This window comes from Sardina pilchardus, chromosome 9 (genome assembly GCF_963854185.1).
Source record: "Sardina pilchardus chromosome 9, fSarPil1.1, whole genome shotgun sequence".
Taxonomy (NCBI): Eukaryota; Metazoa; Chordata; class Actinopteri; order Clupeiformes; family Clupeidae; genus Sardina; species Sardina pilchardus.
In genome coordinates, this window is record NC_085002.1 from 11,473,784 (window position 1) to 11,501,283 (window position 27,500).

Consider the following 27,500-nt stretch of genomic DNA (forward strand, 5'->3'; position numbering starts at 1 on the left):
GCAAACATTCCTCACACACATTGATCTGACGAGGCCCAGCTTCATTATGGTTAAAGAAACCAGGGATGAAAACAGAAGCCCTGTCCGAACGGACAAATGTTATTTTACATTTTTTTGCCCCCTCCTCCCCAAACACACACACACACACATGCTTTCTCCCTTTGAACATTTGAATAAGAGGCATTCATTACAGCATTGAAAAAATCATCAGAGCCTAATCATCTTTAATTTGCGGTAATTGATTGGCCCTGCGTTCTTAGCGATACATTCTCCTTGATGATTAGCCATTACTCTGGCCATTTTGCTTGACACAAACAAACAGATGAGGACAACAAAGCCATTAGCTTAGCTCTTGTTCTGGGCTAAAAGGCGTCTTCACATCTTACAAAGAGATATACAAGCTCACAGGATGCAGCCCTAATGTGATCGCACATGTCGCTGCATCCATGAGGGAATGTTTCAGGAACGTATCAGGAATGTGTCTCCCTTTTCTGTGAAAAGCACACAATACAAAGTACTTCTCTCAGAGCGTTTGGCATGCTGATAGATACAATACATCCCTACATCAAGTCTACATTATATTAGCCACTTTAAAGTTGTCCTCCTGGTAGGGGGTGCTTGTGAATTATCACATTATGCAAATCCCTGGAGCCATCATAAGATATTTGTACAACGAGTCACAATGGGATCCTTTAATTAGTGTGTCGTTGCTTATACAATAACACACTTAGAATAAAACATTAGCCCCAAGTATAAAGGTAATGGTAGCATAGCTAACAAGAAGCTTTCAGTTCCTCCAATAAACAAGAATAAATTGCTTACAATACGAATGAAAGACACAAACACCATTATGCAGCACAGGGCATCTAAAAAAATAATAAGTAAATGCAAAGCTGGATTTTTTCGATTTTCCTTTTGATCTTCAGCATCAAACATTTATTCATGCGCTTTTCTAGTATCCCCTTTCATACATGTTCACATGCATGAGACTCATTTCGTCGTCACATGTCAGTGCAACTCCACAATTAGTGTGGAAGTGTGGACTGTTTGAGCTCCGAGAGGCTGTAAGACTCTGACATTTTTGAAATTGAAATGACAATTTGGATGATGCAAAGCACTATCACTCTATAGTCTAGGCAAGACTAACAAACACAGAGCACAGACCCAGCTTTGTAGCATTAGCACGGTGCTAGTTGCCTGTGACTCACCCAAGACACTCATCGAACAGACAACAAAAGATGTGCCAAGGCTGTCTTTCATGTTACATCTTGAATTATTCATCTTCCAGAGAGCAGCAGTGTCGAGTTAAACTGATTTATTTTGTAACTGCTAGGGTGACAAAATATTTCTTAACATTTTTTGGAGATGATAATTATCAGAGTATAGATTCTCCAAGGACGTTGCTCAAATCATATAATTGCTTTGCACCGTGTTAAGTATGTGACACCTAAGGTGTAAAAGAGTTTAAGTTTAAAAGTGAAAAGAACTTCAGGCAGACATAAAAAATTCTGCTTCAAAGTATCACACTATATATTGTGAGAATTACTTTCCATTAGTAAGTGACACATTTAACACACTGTATCTTCAGTCCCTTTTACACAACAAATAACAAAAAAACAAAAAAAAGGGGAATCGTTTGGATATATAGGCACATCTCAACTACACGTAAAGCCTGAGCAAAAAAAAAGAAGCCCTCAATGATGTGACCTCAAATCGGGTTTCCACAGTGGACCGGAAAAGCTCCAAACTCACAAATGGCACCTCGCTGACGAGCCTAATGATATTTCTGAAGTGCATAAGTCATGTCAGTTTGTATCCGCACTGGTCAGTCTCGGGTCAATCACTTTGAAAAAGTAGAATCGCTCCTTTGAGGCCAGGGTGGCCAGACAGAGGAATAAATCAAGAGGATAAACACAATGAGAAAGTCTGCAATGTAGTGGCAATATTCCACTGGCGATATAATGAAAATATCATGGTCTCTCTCTCTTTCTCTCTCAACCCTCTTCCTCCATCCAACTCCACCCAACTCCACTCAGCCACCCCCCACCCCACTGGCACTGGAGGATGGGGGCGAGGGGGGGCACAGACGGGCGGAGTAGGGGGGGAGGCTGATGAGGGGAGCTGTGCTGCATTACGGAGCTTAACAGCGGAAGACAGCGAGCGGGCTGAGCTGATGGTGTGCGTGGCTCCACTCCATACTGTCTGAAACGGTGCGCTGTCAAACACTTTGGCTGCCGCCGCCACTGCCACCGCCCGCCGCCGCTTCGCCCGTAAGCCCCGCGCAGCCTGCCAGGGACACTCACCAGCTGCCGTCGATGCCACCGCGGCGCCTCACTCCCCGCCCCGCGCGCGGGAGATGGCATGACATTGCAGGGCTCCAGATTCTTCACGGGGGCACGGAGACTGACTCTAAGGCGCTTGGGCTCCGACGCTGGGACTATTTCTCCATGCCGACACAAATATTTCAACGCAAGTTTAAATATTTTTGCCATGTATGAATCAGTACATGTATAGAGACACAGTGTGTCTGTGTTAGTGTGTCTGTCTCTGTGTGTGTGTGTGTGTGTGTGTGTGTGTGTGAGTGAGAATGTCCTTAAAGAACCTTGAAAATCAGCTTGAAACCTGGCACAGTCTTCTGCCCATGCCAATCATTGTCAGGCTGGAGATGCTACCAGTGGTTTCCAACAATGTGCCCCCTGGATATGCTTAGCCACTACAGTGGGTCATAGACTAATGTCTCCGCTAATTAATGCTGAATACAATCGCAGCAGCGTTTGACATTACATGGCACGATTACTAACAATTACAAAATGCCAGCCTTTCTGAATGAGCGGCATTGTCTCCCCAAGACACTAGATTCAGCCAATAAACAAAGGCTCGGTGAGGAACAATGCAATATTAACACGGCGATGATGATTATCTTAAAGGGACACTTCACCGATTAGCATTAAGCTTTGTATCTTTAGAAAACCAGTCATGTTTTTGAATGGTCGTGCATCATTCCCTCAGTTTGCCTTGAGATGGGAGAAATACGGATTTCAATGAAACCCATGAATAGGACTTCCTGCTTTCAATGATGTAAAATGATGATTTTTACATCATTGAAATCAGGAAGTCCAACATTGAACATTGATTTCTCCCATCTCAAGACAAACTGAGGGAATGATGCACGACCATTCAAAAACATGACTGGTTTTCTAAAGATACAAAGCTTAATTCTAATCGGTGAAGTGTCCCTTTAATGATAACACCACAGTCCTCCCAGCTTGAATTTCTTCATTGAGCATCTTTTGTGTCTCTTTGGTCCTCACAGCCTCCAGATCATATCCACACCCCAGCACTCCAACTAAGCTCAGGTCGATCCAGACACGCCTAGCATCTTTTTGTGTCCCGTTTCAAGAGAGCTGGCAGCGGCTCTCTCTGTGTCCTGCTGACTGCGTGTGTTGCTATTCTGTGTCTTGTGGTGGTGTATTGTTGACTAGCTGCAGTGTGGTACAAAGAAGGCAGTGCGGTGCCTTTACTGATCACAGGTAGAGACTGCAGCAGCACCAGCCTCTTCTGTGTTGCTCCTGAATCCTGCATCATGTTGTATAATTAATAAGGCTTTGTTGTCCATCGGGGAAATCTCTAAAAGACAGCACAAGGGATTTAATATATTTGTCTGTGCATAGCTACAACAACTAATCCCTGCCAGGGTTAGGCTATGCATTGTCTTGTGTCTGTGTGTGCGCAACACCTTGTGCGGCCGAAACGGGACAAAGAGGTGTCAAGAGCCAGCCCAGGTGGAGAGTGACCAGAGCGAACAGCGGCGTGTGAGGATCATCAGTGTGAACGGCCACGGACGGCCGCCGTTACAGAACAGCTGACATCCTCAGACACACAACACAACAGAACCACCTCCCGCCATCATGCCTCATCACCATATCATTGTCATTTGTCATTTTATTTGTAAGGGACCATGTACAGTTTTTTTAACATAAATGTTTCCATTTGATGCACTGTACCAGAGTTAGCCTTAGGCTAATTTACATCCGTAGTCCCCCTGGCAGGGCACAAATACACATGTACAGCAGACAAACAAAGAAGACCATATACACAAGAACAAGACGAAACAAAAACAAAAACAACAACAAAAAAGTATAGTGTATGCTTTGTCAAATGTTAATGAGTGCAATGCTGTGTGGTTTTCAGTAGATGTTTTAGATGCAATTTAAAACTGCTAATAGAGCCAGCGGTCTTTATGTTATCTGGTATGCCATTCCATTGTGTGGTGGCATTCACTGCAAATGCTGACTTACCAAAGGTAGAATAGCGAAAGGGAACTAAACAGTTGTGTATGGATGCTATTCTAGTGGATCTGACAGAATCATCATTAGAACCATCACCTGCCTGGTGACAGCACCGAGAACATTTTACAAAAATATTCCAAGCTGGGCCTGCTGATAACCAAACTGGCAAAAAACTGGAGATTTAAAACACAAACACACACGCGGACACACACACACACACACACACACACACACACACAAACACACACACACAAATGAATGTGTTGCTCAGCTCACTGCAATTATGTATTTATGAGAGCAACACTCCCTGTGTTTTGGTTCACAGGGGGGGAGGGACCCTCTGACACCTGTTGCTTCCCAAAGATCTAATGAGGGCAAAAAAGCCTCTGATGGTGTTTGTTTATTCAGCTCTGCTGCTGCTGAATATTTGATTCATTTCGGAATACTTTGGTCATCCGCACCATGTTCTGTCTCTCTGTGTGCTAAACTGCACGCAGGAACCCTGATGAGTTGGAGCATAGTCTGATTAAATATGCATTCAGATTAAACATAGATTAAACATACAGGGCTGGAATGCTTACATTTACTGCTAAGCATATCTTGATTTCACTTCTGTAATTGGCAAGATGCAAGTGAATTTGGATATCCTCTAATAGGCCTAGCAAAGTTTCATTTTTTAATGAAAACTTTGAATTAAACCACCATGTTCAATTCAAACTCTTTCGCTGGATTGGTTCTTAGCAAGTGAGTATCTGGCTTCGAACTACACAGCGTTATACCAGGCTTATACTGACGAATGCTATATAAAAAGTTTGCTAAGAAAGTTGCTTGCTTCTTTGTATAACTTAAAACTTTTGTACGGGAGGCTCGAGAGTTGTGCTGCAAGCCAATGAACTATCCACAACAAATCCGCTTCTTGCCTTGCAAATACTGTGTCTGACAGCATGTGGAGGTCAGCAGACAATGACCACTGGCAAGGATCTCGCTGTTTCTCTTTTGACCGGTCTCCTGCGCCCGGTCAGGAGTCAGCGGCCAAACTCTGCCACGGTCCAGCTGAACTCTGGCCGACCTTGAGGCCCCGCATCAATTTTGCATGAGGCCCCCTCTTCATCAAAAGGAGACCGGGGGCGAGGAGGAGGAGAACAGCAGCGCAACATCTCAGCATGTGTCCAGCCATCTCACCTGCTATCCCCCGGGGCCCTGCCCTGTTCTGCTGATACGCAGCGCTGCGGCCCACACCGACAACACTGGCATCTAATCGTGACGAGAAGCCATCGACTCTGCTTGAACGGTGTGAGCTCTCTCAACAAAACAATGCTGGCCATTACACAGAGCATGCACGTTTACATAGCCAGATAGGAACCTCGGCATAGGCTACTAATGATGCAAAGGCAGAAAGCATTCATGCATACCGCCCAGTGCTAAAGCCCATAGCCAGCCAAAACAGCAGCGAGTGCTGGGCACTGCACAGAGCTGCCTCCTGCCCAGCACCAGCACCAAACTGACAGTTCCCTCACACAATGGATATAATTAGAGACTATACTGTCTCATTACAACATACAGTGTCTGGCATTATGTAGGCCTAATACCTACGCCTACAGTTGGAAACATATAGAATTCAGTTATTTTTAATTGGCATGGAAAATAGAAAAGCAATAGCCTCTTGGAATACTGCCATCATAGACACCGCATACACAATACAAATATATGCACATATGTACAAATAGACTACAAAACACAACCTTACTGTAATAATGGGCCTCTTTTTGATCACTACATAAGACCTTGCTATAAACATCACGCTAACAGTCATAAACACAAATACTTTCCACGAATCCCTCTCATGCAACTATCCAACACAGAGCTCAGAGCAACTATACACAAGCAATCCAGCATTCATCAATATTGATGACCACTCAGGCCCTCTGAAGAAGAGCGCGCACACACACACACACACACACACACACACACACACACACACCGCACAACCCTCTCAGTCATCATCGGCGGCACACACACACACACACATCCATCCCTCTCAACCTCTCTTCACATTCACATCCTCAAACGGGCGAGATCTGTGAGTGCCTTGAAAGAGAGCGCCTGTGGGACAGCATTTGGCCACAATCCTGATATGCCTCACAGGGATTACAACAGGATTCCCTGCACAATACCCCCCCCCCCCCCACCTCCACCTCCCTCCCTTCTCCCGATCTGGTTCACAGCAGAGGCCAGGACGAGAGGGAAGGTTGGGATGCCGCATGAAGGTCAATGAGACTGGCACAGTAGAAGGCGCATGGCTACACGCAGAGGCAAACAGGTAAACATCATTGAAATACTGAGCTCACTTTCATGGGTACACAAGGACAGGCTTGAGGTGGAGGAGCCATCCATTATTTCGTTGACAGCATGCATTCAGCGCATCCCGCGCGCCACGTTTCATGACCGAGGGTGTCGAGAGAGAAACGGCGAGCGCATTGAACCAGGAGATCATCACGGAGCGGACTATTCACATGCAAATGAAGACGCTTGGCCTCTGAAGACTCGCGAAGGCCAACGGCAGCCTTCACTGATGTCAGGGCAAGGCCTTCCTCGCTCACAGGCTGGTGATGTACAGTACAGTAGCCTCTCATCTGCCTTCCACATGTATAGAGACCATTTCCCTATTCCACATGTATAGAGATCATTTCCTTATTCCACATGTATAGAGAGCATTTCCCTATTCACTTTTTAACACACACTTTTTAGAATTATCACACCTGCCTGCAATAGCCTACATTTAATAGCGGCATTAATCCCAATTTTAATTAGGGAAGGACACTTCAATGCTCCACCAAGGCTTCAACACTGAACTGCAAACAGCATTCATCTCCTTTCTTTTGCGCCCTTTGAGCAGTGCAGCGGCTAGTTAGCTTACTGACTGCGGCGGCTGGGCCATAATGGCTGTAATCCTGGCCTTTGCTAATGTTACGGTTCTGGTCCTAACAGCTGGAGCTCAGACAACTCAGCTGAGCATGCACAGTTGCAGGGTTGGATGGCTGGTTGGTTAAAAAGGCTATTTGGGGGTTACAGCATGTGTGATAACTGAAGACACTATGATGCCTCAGTGCCTTTGCGTGGCAGGATTGCATGATATCCTACCAGAGGCTTAAAGCATTGTTAAAAAAAACAGCTGCATTCCTGCATGATACAACAGTCTCCTTTGCTGTGGAATACTGCATTTAAGAATCTATAGCAACGGTTATTAATACATCCATGTGAAAAATTAGAATAGAAGACATGATTCATCACTGACTATTAATATTCAGGTTCACCTAATCTTTTTGTGCAGAGTGAGCATTGAGAAAGGGTTGAAGAAAGGTGTTAGCATGAGGCTTAAGAATATAGTCTATTAAGCACTCCATGAAGTTGACCATAAAGCACTCCAAATGATAACGGTATTACCGGCGCAAAAACTTTTCAACAATCGCTATGCTTCAATATTTCACACCAAATCTTACCATTGTCAAGAAAAATACAGAGAAATAATAAACATACCGCCATACCACTACCAGAAAAAGTAAAAGAAAAAGTCAAGAAAAAGTCAAGTCCATTACAGTAAATAGCTATCTCTACACACCGAACCAAATTAACAGTCTCGATTCTAATCAATAAGCAATCCATGCACATGTAATGACCATAATATAGGCTCCACACATACCCCTGCAGTGGTCAACACACACACACACACACACACACACACACACACACACACACACACACACACACACAGATCAACACACAAAGCTCTCAATAAATAACAGGCTGTCCACTAATGTCCTCCCCAGGCCAATCAGCACACAAAGCTCCTTAGTGGTCACTATTCATGGCCCATTAGCATCGCATGCGCTAATAACTACACAAGCTAAAACATCACATCTCTCTCATCTAACACACTCTTCCTCTCTCTGTTTCTCTCTCACTCTCCCTCTCTCTAACACACACACACACAGACACACACACAGACAGACAGACACACACACACACACACACACACACACACACACACACACACACACACACAGCACACAGAATCACTTTCTCTCTCATTCGGTCCATCTCCATCAAATTTCTCCTGTTTTACCCTGCTTCTTAATTACCACCACAGCCTTGCATCATTCAAGTTACTGGACTTTGAAAGACAACATCACCACGCCACATGGAGCCTACACACACACACACACACACACACACACACTCCTCCACGTCAAACACACCACAGAGGACTTTACACCCCACGAAGACTTCACATCACAGAATCACAGCACAGCCTACACACAGGCCTTCAACTCCTCAACACATCGTCTCACTGTATGCATGCGTGTGTGTGTGTGTGTGTGTGTGTGTGTGTGTGTGTATGCGTGCCGTCTGCCAATGCCTACACACGGGCACATAGCAAAGCTGCCTCCTCTCAGGAGTACATCGCCAGGCAACCACACGCCACCCCCACATACTGACCACAACACACAGAGTGCTTGGAGCAGTGTGAGACACACATACACACACGTACACACACACACACACACACACACACACACACACACACACACACGTACCCACACACACATACTCTCACACACTCACCAACACACATGTGAAAACCCGGTGGGAGCCAGCTGCCACTTGTATTGCTGGCCTCTCAGCTCCCATACTGGAGGCCTGAGATCTGAGTGAGAGATGAGAGTTAAGGCTTTTCAAGCTAAGCTACTTTAACAGAGCTTTCAGACGGAGGCAGGGCTGGTCTGGTGCCATGCTCTGATTTCTCACCGGGATCTATTTTAAAAAAAGAGGTAAATTGCCTGAGGTATCCTCAGGCTCCACATGACACCTTTATGCTTTAATAGCAGACTGATAAAACTTTGACATCCCCCTGACAGAAAAAGTCACTTGTTCTTTTTTCCCCCCTCTCTCTCTCCCTCCCCTTCTCTATCTCTCTCTCTCTCTCCCTTGATAGACAATTTTCGCTCATGATCCAGCTCCACGTTTCACGCTGTTTTACGCTGAATAAAAACATGCTGCTGAGCCACATTTGATTTCAAAGCTAATTTATTTGTGTGTGTTGTTATTTGTTCCGCTAATGCTATGTTTTTCAGTATACATTACAGAAGAATATAAATGGTTTGGAGTCCTGTTGGGGAGAATTACTGTGCTGCGGTGACATTTGCCTTTGTCTCTGCAGTGATTGCTCAGAGATTACTTTACCCATCTGGAAGGAGGACAGATGCTGTGTTTTGAAACGCAACCGAATCCTAAATACAGCATAAACATGCTCAAGACTCTTCTAAGGTTGATGTTTCCTTTCACTTGGCTTTTATATTTCCCTTCAGGAGGAGTTTCAGTCTAACAAATGGTATCTTCTCTCATCTGCACATAAGAAGCTATAATGAAGTTGCACACCTCCTGAACAATCTAAATCAAAAGACGAATGCAACAGCAAAGTGTTCTAATGAATCATCTCAATTACCATATAGTCGGTGTTACATTTAATTGATATTTTTTGCAATTATATTATTATGTTTTTTTATAATGGATTGTGACGTCTATATTTGTCAACCACTCAGTTAAAAAACACTCATGCCACTAGCAATTTGGCCAGAGTCATTTAAAAAAAAGAAATGCCAAAATGGTAAGGCAGTCAAACAAAAACTCTTAAAGCCATTTAGGACCTAGCACCCCATGCAAGCAGTGCACATATTTGACAGAGTGGCTTTGGATGTGGTCTAATACTTTAATTAACTAGTATTCTGACATCTTGTTAGGCAGACCAAAGCTCTTTTCAGAGAGTGTACCTGCTCTGGGTATATTCTTGAAAAGGATTTTTCAATCTGCAATATTCCCACCATCACCACTTTCCACCTTCCATCAGAAACCCCTCATACTGTATGTACGTTATAAAATGTGTGTAATGTAACGATTTGCCTCATCTTTACATTGGTCATCTTCCATGGCGATGATCCTGTCTGCTTGTCCAGAGCCATGCTTTACACTCAGGCACATATTAAATGGAGATGTAAGCATGTAGCGGAATGTCACTCACAAGGTTACAGACTCTGTCGGCAGCTAGCTGCTACCTTTACATGCTGCTGACCCAAGCTATGAAACACAATCTACCAGAAAAGCAGCACAGACAGCTATTTTCTGACATGCACCCACCCGGGAATAACCACATGGGATATCTTGGAATCTTGACTACAAATTAGTCATTTAGGTCTCCTTACTCTCTAAATCATTGTCTATGCATTGCTTCACGCACTAAGACAGCAATTTACAGTCGGCACGACCTTATAAATTCTGCATTAGAATAACCAGAGCCCCCACGACTGTTTAACGCAACAGAGAAATAAATCAGGTCTGTCTCTTCCCAAGCATGCACGACAGCCCTAATAGCTTTCATCACAAATCGTTGTTTAGTAAACACATTGTGTAGTTTGATAAAAGAAATGATCAACTTGATATAAACTAGAGCAGAAAAATTTGCATTTGAATAGCTCGCATTCTTCTCCCCAGAAAACATGACAATTGAACAGTCGGTAAAACGCAACATATTAAAATGCATGCTGATGCTTTGAATTAAACAGATAGATAGATAAATAAATAAATAAAGTTACTGCAATCCTGCTATAGATTACAGTAGGGCCAAGAAATTACTTTTTTTTTCTTTCTTCAGAAAAAAAAAAAAAATCAATAGCAATCAGCACAATAGGGCTACATTTTCATCCTCTCGAGACCGGCAATGCAAATCAACTAGAACCATTACCACTGCAGGCCAACAGATCTGTGGGCTTCCCAGTCGGCGCCCCCAAGCTGGGCAGGCTTACTGTACCTGTACTGTGGCGTGGGGTTCCCGTCGGCCTGGCACGGCAGCGTGGCCTCCTGCTCGGGGGAGCTGATGGGCAGGATCAGGTCAGCGGGCTCCAGCCTCCAGATGGGCCCTTGAAAAGCTCCATCTTCTGCCAGAGCTGCATGGGAACACGGCGCTAGCTTGTGAGGCACAGATAATCATCTAGTGGCATCTCGGAACAAAAGGAAATGGCTTTTGTGCTCCTCTCAACACAGTGTGTGTGGATGTGGCTAGAGATTGTGTTCTTCATGTAACAAAAACCAAGCAACCAAACAGACCTTGAACATCAACTCACTGACAACTGGTTATTATTAGTGCAAAAAAAGAAAGATAATTACAGAGATCTGAATAATACAGTTTTTGGAAAAATGTTCAGACCACTGCACATTTTTTTCTTTGTCATCCTAAGGTTGCTGAAGGTCATATTCAAATTTGCATGGCCACTTAAATTTGAATATCACCAGCAACTCTCAACCTTTCTAGGTTCCAGCAGAATTCTTTCTTATGGCATCAAGGTAAGCATTTGAAATGAAGCCAGGTGTTTGATTGGTATCACACGTACTTCTGAATAATTTTATGCAACCAAATACTGAGACATTATAATGATAATAAATTATATTAGACCTTGTCATGCATTTTTATTTACATTATCTCATCATAATTCATGATGCATTTCCAAGAATGGCACGATACTCATGTGTACGCTTAACACAGGAGGCCAAACTGAGAGAAAGTGCACTGTCATGGAAAGCTTTAAGTTTGTTTTACTTTACAAAACATTACAAAAATACTTAATCCTCTACTTTCCTGCAACTGTCTTTTGATTGCTTTGTTGGTTTTCTGTGTCTCATGCTACACATACAGTATGTGATCACAATTACTTAACATTTATACTGATGTATTGAAAATGTATGGCCCATGACCCTAATCATTCCTGTATTGCATTAGCACATGTACATATTGCCATGCTGGCTGAGGTGCTGAGGTCAGACATTGAGGACACAATATGTCATTGGGACCAACGAAGGTCCAAGAGCTTGTAGTCTCTTGACAGAGCTTGTCAGAGCTTGTAGTCTCTTGACAGCCTGCTTGTAAGGAGAATAAACCCCAGTGAGTCCTTTTGCTGCTGTGTTCTCTTGTCTTCTGTAAAGATATGTTTCAGATCATTTCCATGACATGCGTTTGTAAGTAGTGCAGCACAGGGCCGGAGAGGGGTTGTGACCTCGTAAATTGCCAGTGCTGGCCAGAATCTTTCATTTGATTTGGAAAGCCTCGGCTTGCTTTGTTTATTACTGGGCCAATGGGTGAGCTTTGTGGAGTGGTTCAAGGAATGACACCTGGCTACAGTAAGTCCAAATATGTTTGGAAGCTACATTAGCACCCATGCCACATACGGATATCCTTGAGCAGACATCAAGCCAATGAATTTGCAGAATGATCTGGGTATTTTGTTGTTGTGTTTTCAGCCAGAATTTGATTTATCCACTAGGACCATTCGGCCTGGCTCTGAAAACCTAATATAATCTCACATCCTCAGTTTCCACTACTATACACACTATGCTATGGACTAATCTATTTCCTTTTCATTTGGTAGGGTGCTACTAGTGGAGGTAGTGACGGGACTATCCCAAACAAGTTACTCACGTGGAACACACAGTGAAAATTGTGCAAACAGCACCCAAAGCTGGTCTTACAGATAAACCTAGACGTGAAACGTTCTTCCTGCCATCACATCCTCTCTTCCTCTCCCCCACGGCCTTTGAGGGCACCAGCTGGGAGCGTCTTCAGGTGAACTGCATTAACGGCTCCCAGATATGCATCTGCACCATGTCAGAGAAATGACGGATTGCCCTGACCCCCAACAATTAAGATGGCCTCCTGTCTAATAATTGGATTTGGGTCAGTGGTAACCGGCGGCTAAGCCTTTTGTCTGAACTGAAATGATTTTCAATTCCCCGCATGTCCTTCGCTGGTCAGGGCATGGAAGTGACAGATAACTGACAATGGACAGATAGCATGAACCTGCACCAAAGGTCAGCCATCGGCCTAAACATCACACACACGGCCGCAGCACGGAGGAGGAGGATCATTGCATTTCATGGCAGCTAGTGCAAGACTATTAGCCTGGAAATCCAGACCCAAATCTAGAAGGATTTAGGGTCTGGCTATGAGTAATGAAAATGACCCAACTCGAGGGACGGCACCAAGCATGCATTTGAAAATATCACGGCACGCAAATGGATAACACTACGACACTACAATGTTTACTGACTAATTCCGGACTTTGAAGTCGCAGCAGCGCTGTCGTCATCTGTTTAGCCCGCCTATATCAGAGACACCAATGTGATTGGTGCAGCTCGGCTCCGACGGCATGGGTAATGAGCATCATTACTGATTACCAGGGAGACTCGCTGAGCAAATTCAAATAGTGCTCTCGCGAGAACTCTGAATTTCCAGGGTACACAGCTATAGGACTGAGGAGAACAAAGGAAACAGTGCATCTAAGGGACCAATAAAACTCGGAATCAAGATATTGGAGACATAAATACTACAAAGCACCGGAGCACAACATCGGTTTACAATAAAATAAATCAGAGGTACAATATTTTACCTGCAAGGCAGCCGAAGATTGATAGCAGCACAAGTTGTTTCCATAGTAACATCATCTTCAGTTGCCAAGGGCAAATATGACTCTCATTCGACTGCTTGTGAATGGAATGCTTCTCCCTTGATTACAAAACACTTAATCTGTGGGATAAAGTAATTATAGAAATAATTAAAATCAGGCATCATGACAGACACATTATACTGACAGTACTTGAATCATGATACTTTTGCTTGCATGGTACAGATTCATGTAAAAATACAAACAAGTGTGCTGTGTTCATAGACATTAGACAAATTCAATAGACAAATTCAAGTTCCCGAGAATAAGCTCTCTTATGTACATGCAAAACATTTCAGATTAAAAAGTCTACAACAAAGTTGAAAATGATGACATTCTGCTGCATTGAGTCAATTTGACAAACATAATTCAATTGCACTTCAACAGTGGCAAACCGGATTACATGATCCGTCAAGATCAAATAGGACTTCCCAAATCAAACAGTGGTATCTGATGACAGAGCAGACACAGTTAATTATTATTGAACATCAGCACCCTTGCAATACATAGCCCCAAGTCACACTACCTCAAATCTTTTTGTATCGCTTAGCATTACAAAACAACACCACATGATAGTGGATTTCAATCTTGCAGGGATTGACATTTCCATAATAAAAGGCTTAGCACCTGGTGACAGATAGATTTTTAATGGCTGAATACAACACAGAAGAGGGCATTCACTACTATACTACAGTATGCTATAAATAAGATCTGAGAAACAAGTTTACGTCAAAGGCCAACTTCAGTTGACAATGCTCACTTTTAAGAGGTTGTTCAGACGGCAGTAGAGAGACGAGGGGATTCTGAACAAGCACAACAACAGAGCATGTGAATGGACAGTCAGTGTCATTCCCGATTACTGTCACAGGCTGAAGTATACACTGAAGTGTGCATTAAATGCTGCGCCAAGCAACAAACATATGCAGCGCCACTGGGATGAGATGGCTGGAATTATTGACCTCAAAAGCTACTTTCCTTAGCCTATTAATAGGGGCTGGCACTGGCAGCCAACCTAAATGCAGTGCAGTATGCAACACTACTATCTGTCCCTATTCCACTGCTCCTCTGCAACTCGCTGCCTCTCCCACAGTCACTCAGCACAAGCACCCATCTGAGATGCTTGCATTTGGACAGCTTTGAAGAATGACACTCATTTTCACAGATTCCTTTTTTTTTTTTTTTTTTTTTAATGATTATTGTTATTGTGTGACTGTCATTTCAGTTTCCTTGAACAGCTGTGCGTGATGTAGAGGTAACCGAGGAAGACTGATTAAAATTCTCTTGGCTCAGCAATAAAATGAACATTTGTCCAATTCATCAAGGAAATGTAATTATGAGCTTGTACTTGCAAAGTGAAAGGATGTAGCAGTCAGAATGCCAGGATTGGAATATTTGGTTTGTTTGTTTGTTCAGGCTCCTTGAAATCGTACCTAGAGTTAGATACTGTTTAAGCACAGCTCTTAACTCAGCATGTCAATGAGGAACCCACAGACACTCTCTGTTGCCTGAGGCCACTGTGAAATTTTTGCTCTCCTCCACAAACATTTTTGCTTGACTCGCCATACCCGGAACAACTGCACAGAGCCTTCCCATGATATCATTAGTGTGGGACTGGGAACACCTTTTCGCATGCAGCAGAAAGTGCTTCTGGTTCATTGATCCTCAGCTGTGTTGTTTTATTTAGCTGTTTTCTTTTTACCCTTATGACAGATGCCTTCCACGTCTGCCAGACAGACAAACAGACAGACAGACAGACAGACAGACAGACTGGCCAACAGGCCTCACCGGATGCTGAGAGGGATCATCTCATGTCATTTGGTAAAAAAAATACATAATCTTTAGGGAGAGTAATGGCTTAGCACTGTATGTCCCCGGTATGGATAATTGTTCCCCATCTGACTGTAATTGCGAGCAGACAGGGACTTAGGGTGGATTTCCTGGTGTCTTTTAAGTTTTAGGGGGCGCATTTTGCCACTGTAAATTGTGTCACATTGGATTACACGCTTTGGCTACTAACAGGGGAAAAAAATACACATTGTGTTCTAAAATTCTCGCTCTGACAACACGGCCTCAATGCCGTCTTGCGTTACCCCTTGTACCTTCTATCTTGCGCCTTCACTACTGCCACAAACCTGTGCTGGAATAAACAAATGTCTTCACAGTAATCTCCTTCCTTCAGCATCGGCACAATAAAAGGCCAAAGAATAAACGACTGAAAATGGCAGAGGAATAAACAGCCGGCAAAAATGAAGGAACGACTGAACTATAGACTCCTGGCGCGTCGGTCCGGCTGCCACATTCGGGGGCCTCCGAGTCGAGAGCTCGGCTCATCTAAAATGCGCACGGCGAGGGCGGGAAAAAAAAAAATCGTCGCCCGCCTTTCGCAATTACGAGGAGTCTCTCCACGCCACCCCCAGTAAAAGGACAGGGGTGTGCGGCATCATTATCCATTAACTCTGTGAGGTGAGATGATGAGTGCAAGATTGCCGTGCCAAATGTAATGAGGCTTCGCGGCCTCACCTCCACAATAGCGCGCGGCCTAATGAAAGTCATTCGCCAGACATATTCCTTGGCAAATGAGATCGCAGCTTGGCTAGCCGGGCGGCTGTTTCCTGTGTAATTGATAGGAGAGGTGGTTAAAGGCGTCGGCTTTTTTCCCCCTCCGCAGTCCGCACCCCCCGGGGGTCAGCATAATTGCAAAGACTCTGACATGGGGAGATGGAAGGGAAGAGGGTTGAACAGAGGAGGGACGAAGAGGCCAAGATCATAAAAAAACGTTTTTGAAGATGCACGTGGCTGTTTGCCGACGCAAGAGAGCCTCAGTCAATGGAGTTGGACAAACATGCACATTAAATGCCATTCAAATTACACTCACACACACACAAAAAAAAACACAGAGATTCATCAGACAAATTCAAAAGTCAGAGATGAACTGAACACAGTGCACTACACTGCCCGACAGCACCACACTTGCTCAAAGTCTCACGCTGCAAATGAGTTGGAATGTATGTGCGTGTCTATCGCCTTTAAACTGATTATACTCAACCAGAAACTCCTCTCCTCAGAGACTTGACAAGAGTAGAGACAGTGGTTGAATCCTTAAGGATACCTAAGGGCTAGAGACATTATCAAAAAGGATAATTGGCCTACTGCCACTTGGGTATATGCAAATTCATCTAGTAAATCCATCTCGCAAGTTCCCTCATCTTTTTTTCATGCCAATCAAAAAAAAGTCCGTCCTCAATAAATGAGACATTACATAGACTGACAGTGAGATTAGCAAATCTCTGTGAAAGGTAAAGACTACTTTGATGAATATCAATGTTTGTTTGAAATGTCTGTGAGACGCAGGCCTACCACATGATTCCCTTGCTTTTGGACGATTAAACTGACATTTTTATCCACTTCAGATATGACATTTATCAAAGTAGTTGTGTCAAAAGACAAAAAATGTTTTGTTTCTTTCTGCTGTCACCTCACTTTTGACAAACACTTCAACAAATGACAACAATACGCCGATCTCATGCTCTTACACATGCAGAAGCAATCACAATCACAAACAGAAGCTCTATATTAAGCCTGGTGGCTACAAAGACACAGTGTGCAACTCGACATGATTGACTGACATGGTCTCAGAAATGTGCACGGCTAGAATAAACAAACAACATTATAAATGACAAAGTTGCTGTGTTAAAAAATGAGTCCGTGGCAGAATATTACATCTAAGCGTGAAAGCTGGACAAAACAACAAGGCCCAACAATGACAAATGGAACAGGCGATGTCAATCCTCGACTCCAGCAAAAAGCAAAAGTGACATCACATCACAATTTAACTTTGATTGGACTGTCATGCAACAATATCAGCAATAAGCGCAGTCAAGAAGTTACAATTGCAAAATGCATTTCACAGTCAGTTCCTCGTAAATAAATCTGCCATCTCCTTTGTGTTTGTGCTGTAATTCTGACACATAATTCATACACATTCTATAAGGCAAGTGCCAGACGTCTAAAGCCTACACCAAGATCAGACCTCACTTGTCTTTGTCAGTCCTTTGAGAACTTTCCTGTCAAAACCTACAGTATGTGCAGAGGAGGAATCACACACACACAAAGACAAACACACACACACACACACACACACACACACAAACACACAGACACACAGACACACACACACACACACACACACACACACACACACACACACACACACACACACACACACACACACACACACACACACACACCGAGGGAACCCGTGTTTTAGATGCTTGGGTGAATCTAGTGGATAGAAGTGGGGCCAGGAGAGTGGTGCACTTAACGTAGACACAGTCTGATTCCAGTCACCCGTCACATCACCCACCCGACCGACACGGTGATATCTCTGAGACCATCCCTTCGACACAGACCTTCTTCAAGCTTAAACATGCATCTTTTTACTTTTTCATAAGAGCATAACAAACCGCATAGAGATAAAATAGCAGAACACATATATACCACTTAGCCGATATCACCTTAAACCAATTTAGTCATCTTATTTTACTGATTCCACAGAACCGTCTGTGAAGTTATTTTGAGAGTCAGGAAGAATCCTAAAAAAAGATGAAAGCGTCTCTTGTCTCCACGCCGGCTAATAACGCCCATTTGACAAGTGAGCCCAACACGTACAGTATATTGAGGTATTTAAATGCAATTCTCCACACAGCTGCCCCTTTATCCCACCACAACACTAATTTGGCTGCGCTTGTTATCCTCAAAATGAGATGATGCAAAGCATCCTAGTTACATCTATAAATAAACATGAATGCCAGAGAAACAGGATCGCATTCCCCCTTGGAATAGCATACAATGGGAGATGTGCATAGACTGAACATGAGAAGACTCACTGCAGATTTCTTTCCACCTCCTTTTCCTTGACACTCCAAAGGCCATGAATTTGTAGCCTATGGGAGCTCCATAGCAGAGAATCAACTGACAGCATATAAAAGAGGGTTTTTTTTTATGGCGAGAGAGAGAAAGTATACTTCCATCATAAATTTGCAGGTCAGTGTAGGCCTAATTACCTTGTTATTGTTGAAAATCTAGCCAAATGAAAACGCGCACAATTTCGCTACTGGTTTTGAGTAGCCTATTATAAAAACTGACAGAAGACTCTCCTCATTTCTGGACAAGTCTCTGAAGTTATTCCGTGAATGAAAGCAATAGTGAAGATTCAAGCGAGCATAATACGGCTATCTCCCCACAGAAGAGTGAAGTCTGGCAGAGAAACCTCAGCCCCGGGCAATGATTCTCCACTATGTACGCACGGAGCATTAGAGTATTATGCATGTGATGCTCCCAAACAACCACCTTCCTAAGCCTGATTTCCCCATCACTATCCTCAATGTCCGAAAGACTCTTTCTCTACCACAAACCTACGCCCACAAATACTGTGTTCAAAAATGAAATGTGTTCAGTGTATTGTGGGGCATACAAGTAAGCTACAACTGTGTGGGTTAGTACTTTTCGAGTGTAAATACTCCCCTATTCCTTTTACAAAAACGATTGAATGAATTGATAGCCTACTCAAGGTGTAGCCTAATCTATCGGCACTTTCAAACTGGATCGAGACGTCCCAGGTAAGGACAAGAACATTTGGCTGAGATACGTATTATCAGAGTGCAATCTAAAAATACATACCGAAAAGTAAGACCGAACAGTTTCTCCTTTTCATGAAATTACTTGACCGGTGGGTGAGTATGCGGCGATTCCACGGTCCGAACAGTGGACAAATCCAGTGCGAATGCTCCTACCCTTCTTGGTCATCCATACCGCGTTTCCAGTGGCATCAACGATTAGAGTGTGGTTGGAGCGGGGTCCGGGAATTTATCCGAGTGCAAAACAAAAATCCAAAGGGTTGCTGTTGATGGGGTGCACACAGTCACAGAGGCAGTCCCTTCCGTCTGTTTGGAGGAAGGCTACGAGCTGTCCGTTGTATTCCCACGAAGCGCCCCCGCGATTACCCCACGGATCCCAAAGCCGCGACTGTGACAGCTGAGTGCTCACAGGTGCTTGCGTGTCGTCTAGCTGCAGCTACACGGCATTAGAAAGTGTGCCAGACGGAGAGAGGACAAGGGGAGGACCACTGTGAGAGTGAGTGAGTGGCGAATTGCACTCTGCACATCCCCCGCCCGTCCGCCCTGTCCTCAAGACTTACCGTTGTACAGAGGGCAGCCAAGCGCCAACACTCATGCAGAATAGGCTATCTTACGTGTGCGGCTCAGATTCCCCGTTGGTGGTGGTTTTGAATTATCACCACACGCAAAACAGTAGCCTCTAATGCGAGGTTGACCTCCACGTGCTCTTTTTGTTGGGCGCAAATTCATTATCCAATGATTTTTTTTACATGTTTCGAGTTAATAACGGCTGTTTGTCAAATGACAACCGGTAATTATTATAAAAGCTATCAAGATAAACAGGAATCATGGCGCCAGGACGAAGGTGACTGCTTTGGTAATTAGTTTTTTTTTAATTATTATTATTTTTATAAACACTGCCTTGACACTTGCCTTTACAGATATTGAACTATTCAGAGAATCCGGTGATGTATTTTGTATGTGTTTGGGGCATCATTAGGCTGTTTTTTGTCCAAGGAAGTAGGCCTAGTGAACTTAACATTCCTACACACAAACATGCTCTAGAATCCAAATGATCCATCACTCCTGTAGCCTACTGTTACACATATGATGTCAGTAAATGAACAGCACACCCTAGTGTTGGATATCAAGTCACAAATACTGTAGCCATGGAGCAGAATATTTTTACTGTAAAATAACTCATGTCAAGGTTAATTTTTCTCCAGAGGTTAATACACATTTACGACACGCCTACTGACACACTGCTCTTCAACATCACATCAATAGATATGCAAGCCAAGAGGCAAGCCCTGTATGGCAAACTCCCCAAAGAGTGTCGCAGTGTTCTAAACGAGTTAGACAGAAGTGAATTGGTCATCCGTCACCGCAGGTGTACTTGTCATGCCTGTGCGTGGTGTTGAATGCAGCTGGCATCAGAATCTCATGATGCTCAAACACTCGGGGTTGGTAAAGGCAGAGAATCTGGAAGAGTATCTCTGACAGAAAGTGCAGTGTGTATCCACAGGAGGTCCAGTGCCTGAAGGCTGTTGTTATGCCTCCGACCTGATGTCAAAGCATCACACTCCTGCCAGGAAGATTGGACAAGATGCCCAGTGTTTGTGGGAGTGGGAGCAGTGGGCTGTTAAGAGCTGGTTGGTAAACCAGAAGGGCAAGTTGGCAGAATTTGCTCAATGTGCACAATGTCCCGGGGAGCTTTCTCCTAATGTGATAAGTAAATCACTTTCCAGGTCACTAACATGTCTTGCGACGGTAATGTAATGTACTGCACCATACTGCCGGCCCGAGTTGAGTTGGTGAATTATATTCTGCTGCTCTACACATTTTGAAAAGCCAAAATGTACGGCAGGGTGCACACTAGATGTGAATTCTGACACGTTCACCGACAAGCAGAGTGTCCCTTTGTGTTTCTACTGAACTGAAACACTGCCCTCATACATAGCCTACTTGGGCAACAATACCATCAATACAAAAAAACACAGTATAGGCTGCATCGGGGTTTGTTTTTTTTACAAAATGTTGTCTGTTTGGGTTATGGGGCACTTCATTGCAAAGTTGTGGTGTTGCTTAAATTTCAAAAGAATCTAATAAAAATTGATATCAAGCATCGGGACGCATAACAAGACAGTAGCCTACATATTTCTCTCCTTTCTTCCCAGCTATTGTTTTAACTTGGAATGCAGGGGGAAATGGCATCAAACAGAATTTGATCCCTCATTTGGTGGATACCCTGCTGGGATTCCTCACTTCAAAGGCAGGCAGGTGAAGGAGATCCATATGGTTTCCGTGCAGACGCGGAGAGACACCCAGAGGATTACTACACATCCCTAAATGTTGGGCCTTACACCAGCTTCAAACTGAATACGACCACAGTAGCCTGACGACTGGTTCAACTGAGCGCTGGGACATGAACACTGGAGTAGGCTTTACCGTGATTGGACAGGACAGAGGTGATTAACAAAAGAAATAGCAGTAACACTAACATTTTAAAGGTACACTATGCAGGTTTAAGTATTTTTGGTGACTCTCTGAAGAGCTTTATCTACTGACAAGGTAACGTTTTACGATTCTCACAGGATTTATGGGGCCCCCGTTCTTGAAGTTGCATGACTGGTTTTCTCGGCAGCATCTCGCTACATATATGCTGTACAGCTATGCTAGGTGAACGATTCACTTATTTCAAGTTTGTTTACCATTCAATAGGCTTTGTGAAAGGTTATATTTAGGGAGAAATATTGCATAATGTACCTTTAAGTCCTGCTGTTTCATAACACAAAGATAGATTAATGAAGGTGTATGGGGCACTTTGAGCAAAAACAGTATTGGGACATGATAAAGTAGGGTCAACTATTCATCCTGTGGTGGAAATCAAGATGTTTTCATCTAATACTGTATATTAGAAATACTCTGGATTTTTGCTAGTGAGCTAATGATATCAAATCAGTTATATAAATGGATTCAGTGTAGCCTACCATATCCCAAGTGTTCAGAGTAGAACACATTCTCCTCACAGATAATGTAGTGCGCTGCTATACAAATTATCTGAAATTATTTAGCTATTGTTATCCATTGGAGCCTCTTTTAAAAAGAACATCTTGTGCCGTCATATCCTAATTCAACTCTGTAACTAGTTCTTGTATCATTGTACAATATCTACAGTGATTAGATTAGATCATACATAATACATAATGCATGGTGAATTGCATTGCACTGAATGCTTAACTGCCATGCATAGACTATCACTGGAGTGAAGACTCATCTCTCTCTCCATATGAGGCTGCATTTGGTAACCAGGCATTAACAGTGAGTGAACTCCAGTGCCGACAAGTAGTGCCGTTTGTGTTGCATGATACAACAATTAGACATCTGGGCCGACTAATACAGACAGAAAGAGCCGGAGGAGATCAGAGTCAGGCCAAAGAGACATAAAAGCTGCTGCTCTAGGAGACAAAAGCACTTTCAAAATCCGCCTGCCTGCCGTCAAATCACAACCGCTCCATATTTCATTACAAAGCATTTAGGTGATTTCCTCTCTTGCTGCGAACGCACCAATCGACATTATGACGCACGATGCATTCCCCCGTACATGACATGCTCAACATGAGACATCAAAGCTGGTGAATGTGTCAGTGAACCTCAGTGATCACAAACTAACGGTGCTCTAGATTAAAGGGGAAGAGTTCACTGTAAATGAATTCACTGCCTTTGAATGCGTCCTCTCAGAAGTTTCTTGTAAAACACTGCTCTCCATTTACCAGTCATTTTGAACATCCCAAGTTATATATTTCATTGCAACATCAGTCATGCGACAGTTGACTGTTTGTGTTTTATCCCATAAACTACTAAATAGATTTATGAGCTGCCTATTTAAGTCCAAGACTTGCATTTTACTATAGGTGCACTATAGGTGATTATCAGGGTTTTTTCTCTCTCTCTCTCTCTCTCTCTCTGTGTGTGTGTGTGTGTGTGTGTGTGTGTGTGTGTGTGTGTGTGTGTGTGTGTGTGTTTTTCAACACTGAAACCGCTACTGCTTTGTGCGTGTAGTTTCAACTGAGACAATCAATTTCACCAAAGGGGTGTACTTGGATTGCAATACATCTGCTATGGACTCTGGTTCTGGTTCAATGGAGACTGCAAACACACACAAACACACAAACACACAAACACACGCACACACACACACACGCACACACACGCAAACACACCCAAGCACGCACACACACACACACATGCACAAACACACATCCACATAAACTGTAAAAATCAGTATGATCCAGTCACTTAAATATTCTGCCTAGATAGACATAAACAGTGTGTGTGTACAGTCCAGAAGCATAAAAAAAAGATAAACAAAAACACTTGAGTGATGCAAATGGATTTCTCCCTGTTGTAGCAATTTGCTTGACTGAACACTTGCCTTTCATGACTTCTCACTCAGGCCTGGGAGGCCCACTGGTATTAATTAAAAAGAGAAAGATCCGCACAACACAGCCGTGACCTGCCTCAGACTTCCTTGCCAATTAGCGGCATTCTCCAAGCCTCTCCCAGTGGTCCGGGGGAAGCAACAGGAATGCTGGTGGTGGATGACTTCGCTGGTGTGTTTGTGTCCGATTTGTCCTTTACTTGTCTGAGGAAGAAATTAATGAAGAGTTTGTCTCTCCATACACACACACACACACACACACACATACACACACACCCTTTCTCCGACGACCCTCCCGCCCTTCCCCACTGCTCAAAAGTCAGTGGCTGCCTGCCACAGTGGCAGCGATCTTATCGGGCCAGAACCAAAATGGCATCTGATTCTCCTCTGAATATCAATGGCACCTCAGCAGATTGGGATAGGTTCCTCCAACTCAGAGATAAGCAAGAGACCCCACCCATGGGTCAGCCTGAGGCAGCGGTCTCTCCATCGCTGCATGCATTAAAACATTTTATGACCCCCACCCCCCACCATACCTGCACATACACTCTTCTATTGCATGCTTCATATATGCCACTCCTAATAGGTTCTTTAAACCATTTTTCGAGTTCAGCAAAGGAACCCCTAAGGGTTCTTTAAAGCATGGTTCTATATAGCATCCGAAGAACCCCACATGAAAAGACGTTACGTGTGCAAGTGTTCCAACTTCCGACAGGGCTTTCCCTGTGCGGTAAGCAGCTCTCTTAGTGCCATGCCATCTCACACGAGATCTGACTGGGACCTTCGCTCCCATTACGGTCGGGCGGAAATGAAAACGAGCGCGGCGGCGTCGGCGGCGTGTTTGTAATCTGCCCTCTTGTGAAACATTTCCTCACGCCGGCAAATTTAATGGCTGATGAAGTTTGATGTTTGTTTTTAGATGTCTCTTTTCCCCCCCGCATGAGACACACACGTGTCCTCAGACGCACACGTCCTCAGAGACATCACTCCGTCTTTTGCGAGGAGGCTTCAAAAACCAGCCGAGACAACCAGCCAATGACGTCGATTTCTGCTCGGCTATTCCACTGACAGACGAGTCTGTAAAAACACAATGCTTGGCAGTTTATTACCGCAATGAATTTGCCGGGGCCCATTTGCAAGTGTTTGATTAGATGTAGATGTGTGTGTGTGGGTAAGTGGTGTGTGTGTGTGTGTGTGTGTGTAGGTGGGTATGTGTGTGCGCACGTGTGCATGTGTGTGTGTGTGTGTGTGTGCGTGTTTGTGTGTGTGCGTGTTTGTGTGTGTGCGTGTTTGTGTGTGTGTGTGTGTGTGTGTGTGTGTGTATGTCTGGTCTGTGAGAGAGTGTGTGTTCACTCATCTGTGTCTGTGCTGCGATTTGGCCCCCCGCTCGGTCCTCCTGCCGCGCCTCCCCTCGCCCCTCCTCTCCGGCTGCCAACCAGCAGGCTGCGCCTGTTTGCTCCTCAGCTCCTCTCCAGTCACAGCATGCTGGTTAAACTGAGGCCGATACCCCCCCCCCACACACACACACACAGTCTCCTCACCCCCCCTCCCCCCCACACACACACACAGTCTCCTCAACCCCCCCCCCACACACACACACACACACAGTCTCCTCAACCCCCCCATCCCTATCCCCATCCCCAAAACTCCTTCCAGCACCACACTGTCACCACCACCACCCCTCCCGACTCCCCCACTCCCCCCGTTCTCACTTGCACTCTTCCCAATTGAGTGGAAATGCCGGCGACTCCCATATCGGCACGCTGACAGGTTCAGCACACCCCCACCTCGCGGGACGCCACACCAATCATCCCCCATCACACTCCTCTCAACGCAAGGCTCATTCTGCTCGGCATCTCCCACCCCCCCCCAGCCACCACCAGCAGGCCCTGCCGCTCGCCTATTTATTTAAATGTGATAAATATTTAATTTGAGAACGTGTTGCGGAAGATCACACAAGCACTCACAAAGGACCCTCAGCTGAATATGCAACACTATGATAAATATTTCAGCATTCCATTTCACCAGCCCCCTACCGGCTCGCCCATCCGCCTCAAGCTGATTTTTTGCAAGAATTAAATATGTTTTGCTTGCAGTATTTATTCTTGAAAAACAGCAAGTGCCTCGAAGCATCACTAGTTGCTTGAAGTGTTCACCACCATGCTTGGTCTGCTTCTTAAAGTTTTTTTTTTCCCATTGTATTTGTACTGTATGTTGTGTGTCAAATGGTAGTGTAATGACATTTGCATACCAGTGCATAGCATTGGCATTGACAGCCGCACACCAAGAACCTCAAAGAAATCTGACGGCATACATATGTCCCTATGTACAGTACGTACATGCAATAGGCTTATAGTAAGTTAAATCCTACCCGAGTGACTAAATCCCTAACTGCCACTCAGTACTGCAAAAGAAAAAGAAGAAAAAAATCAAGCTTTTCTCAGAATAACACATGTAATTGCGTACTTTAAGTATTTGGAGAAGTATCTGCAATATAACAACAAAAGCTTCTCAGAGCTTAATTTCACATTTTCCGCCTCTTAGGAATTTGCAGTGCAATTCTTGAGCCCAAGCAGACATTGAAGACTAGCACTCTAGCATCCAACAGCTCAGTCTCTCTGGAAACTATAGGCAGACGCCAGCAAAGGTTAACCTGTCAAGCATATTACCATATATAGAAAATGTATGCAGCTTCACTGACAATTGTTTGGCTCCATGTCTAAATCTAGATGAAACTTGTCTCTGTTAAGATATTCTTTGTCATGAATTAAAAAAATAAAAAATAAGAAGAATACTGTTATGAACTTAGAGGAGAAATCCAGAAAGTTTTCACACAGACCTCCGTTTCTTGAGTGTTACTGTTAAAACAATAAAAACAAAAAACGTTTTTTTAAACTAGTTTGAGTTGCTAGCCAGTAGCAGGGCCAGGCTCAGTGCTGCACTCTGGGGCTATGTACTTTTTTTTTTCATACGGATAGAACTCGGTGACCTCGAGAAATGGCTAATCTATTTCTATCTAAACTCACCGGTTCTCCAATGACAGAAACGAGTCTGTATAGAAAGTATGGTTCTAATGATGCTGTATCCTGGATATCTGTTCTTTAAAAAATATGGAGCCCAAGGCTTTCACCTGACCAAAATCAAACAATCCAGCAGTACTCTCCCTCACGAGAGCCTGTGGCCTCTAGTACCTCGACCTCTCTGCGTGGACGGACTTCAAGAGCGCGCTGCATTGAAAAGACAGGCTTCTTTAGTCAGCCATAGCCTCCTTCTCTTATATGTGGGGAATTCATCAATAAAGCAATTGTTTAAGCTCCCTACAGACTGTGCGGCTGCCTGTAAAATTTATGAGCGGCAGTGCAAACAGACAGTGGATGGATCGAAAGGGGTCCCCGCGGCTGCCGGAAGAGAGTCCTTAGCAATAACAACACAATCCATCACCGCTCGCAAACATCAGGCACACAGGCACACCCTGGAGCTCCTCGGCAGTGTGCAGCCATGGCAGCCACTATAGCACCACCAGCGCCCTGATCCCCATGTCTTCAGGCTCATCATCATGTCTCATGTTTAAGGGCTTGTTTTTATGTGAGGGATGGCGCCCAGATTTTCC

At 44.1% G+C, this 27,500-nt stretch overlaps 1 protein-coding gene across 1 annotated transcript in view; it reads right to left on the minus strand.

Moving 5' to 3' along the window:
* The window catches only part of cntn3b (contactin 3b), a 48,046-nt gene extending 28,453 nt beyond the window's left edge, over positions 1-19,593 (minus strand). Inside the window, 3 exon segments of the mRNA XM_062545033.1 lie at positions 11,152-11,287; positions 13,781-13,917; positions 19,514-19,593. Of these exon segments, the coding sequence (XP_062401017.1) occupies positions 11,152-11,287; positions 13,781-13,835 (191 nt within the window). The 5' untranslated portion in view covers positions 13,836-13,917; positions 19,514-19,593.
* Between the last annotated feature and the right edge of the window lie 7,907 nt (positions 19,594-27,500).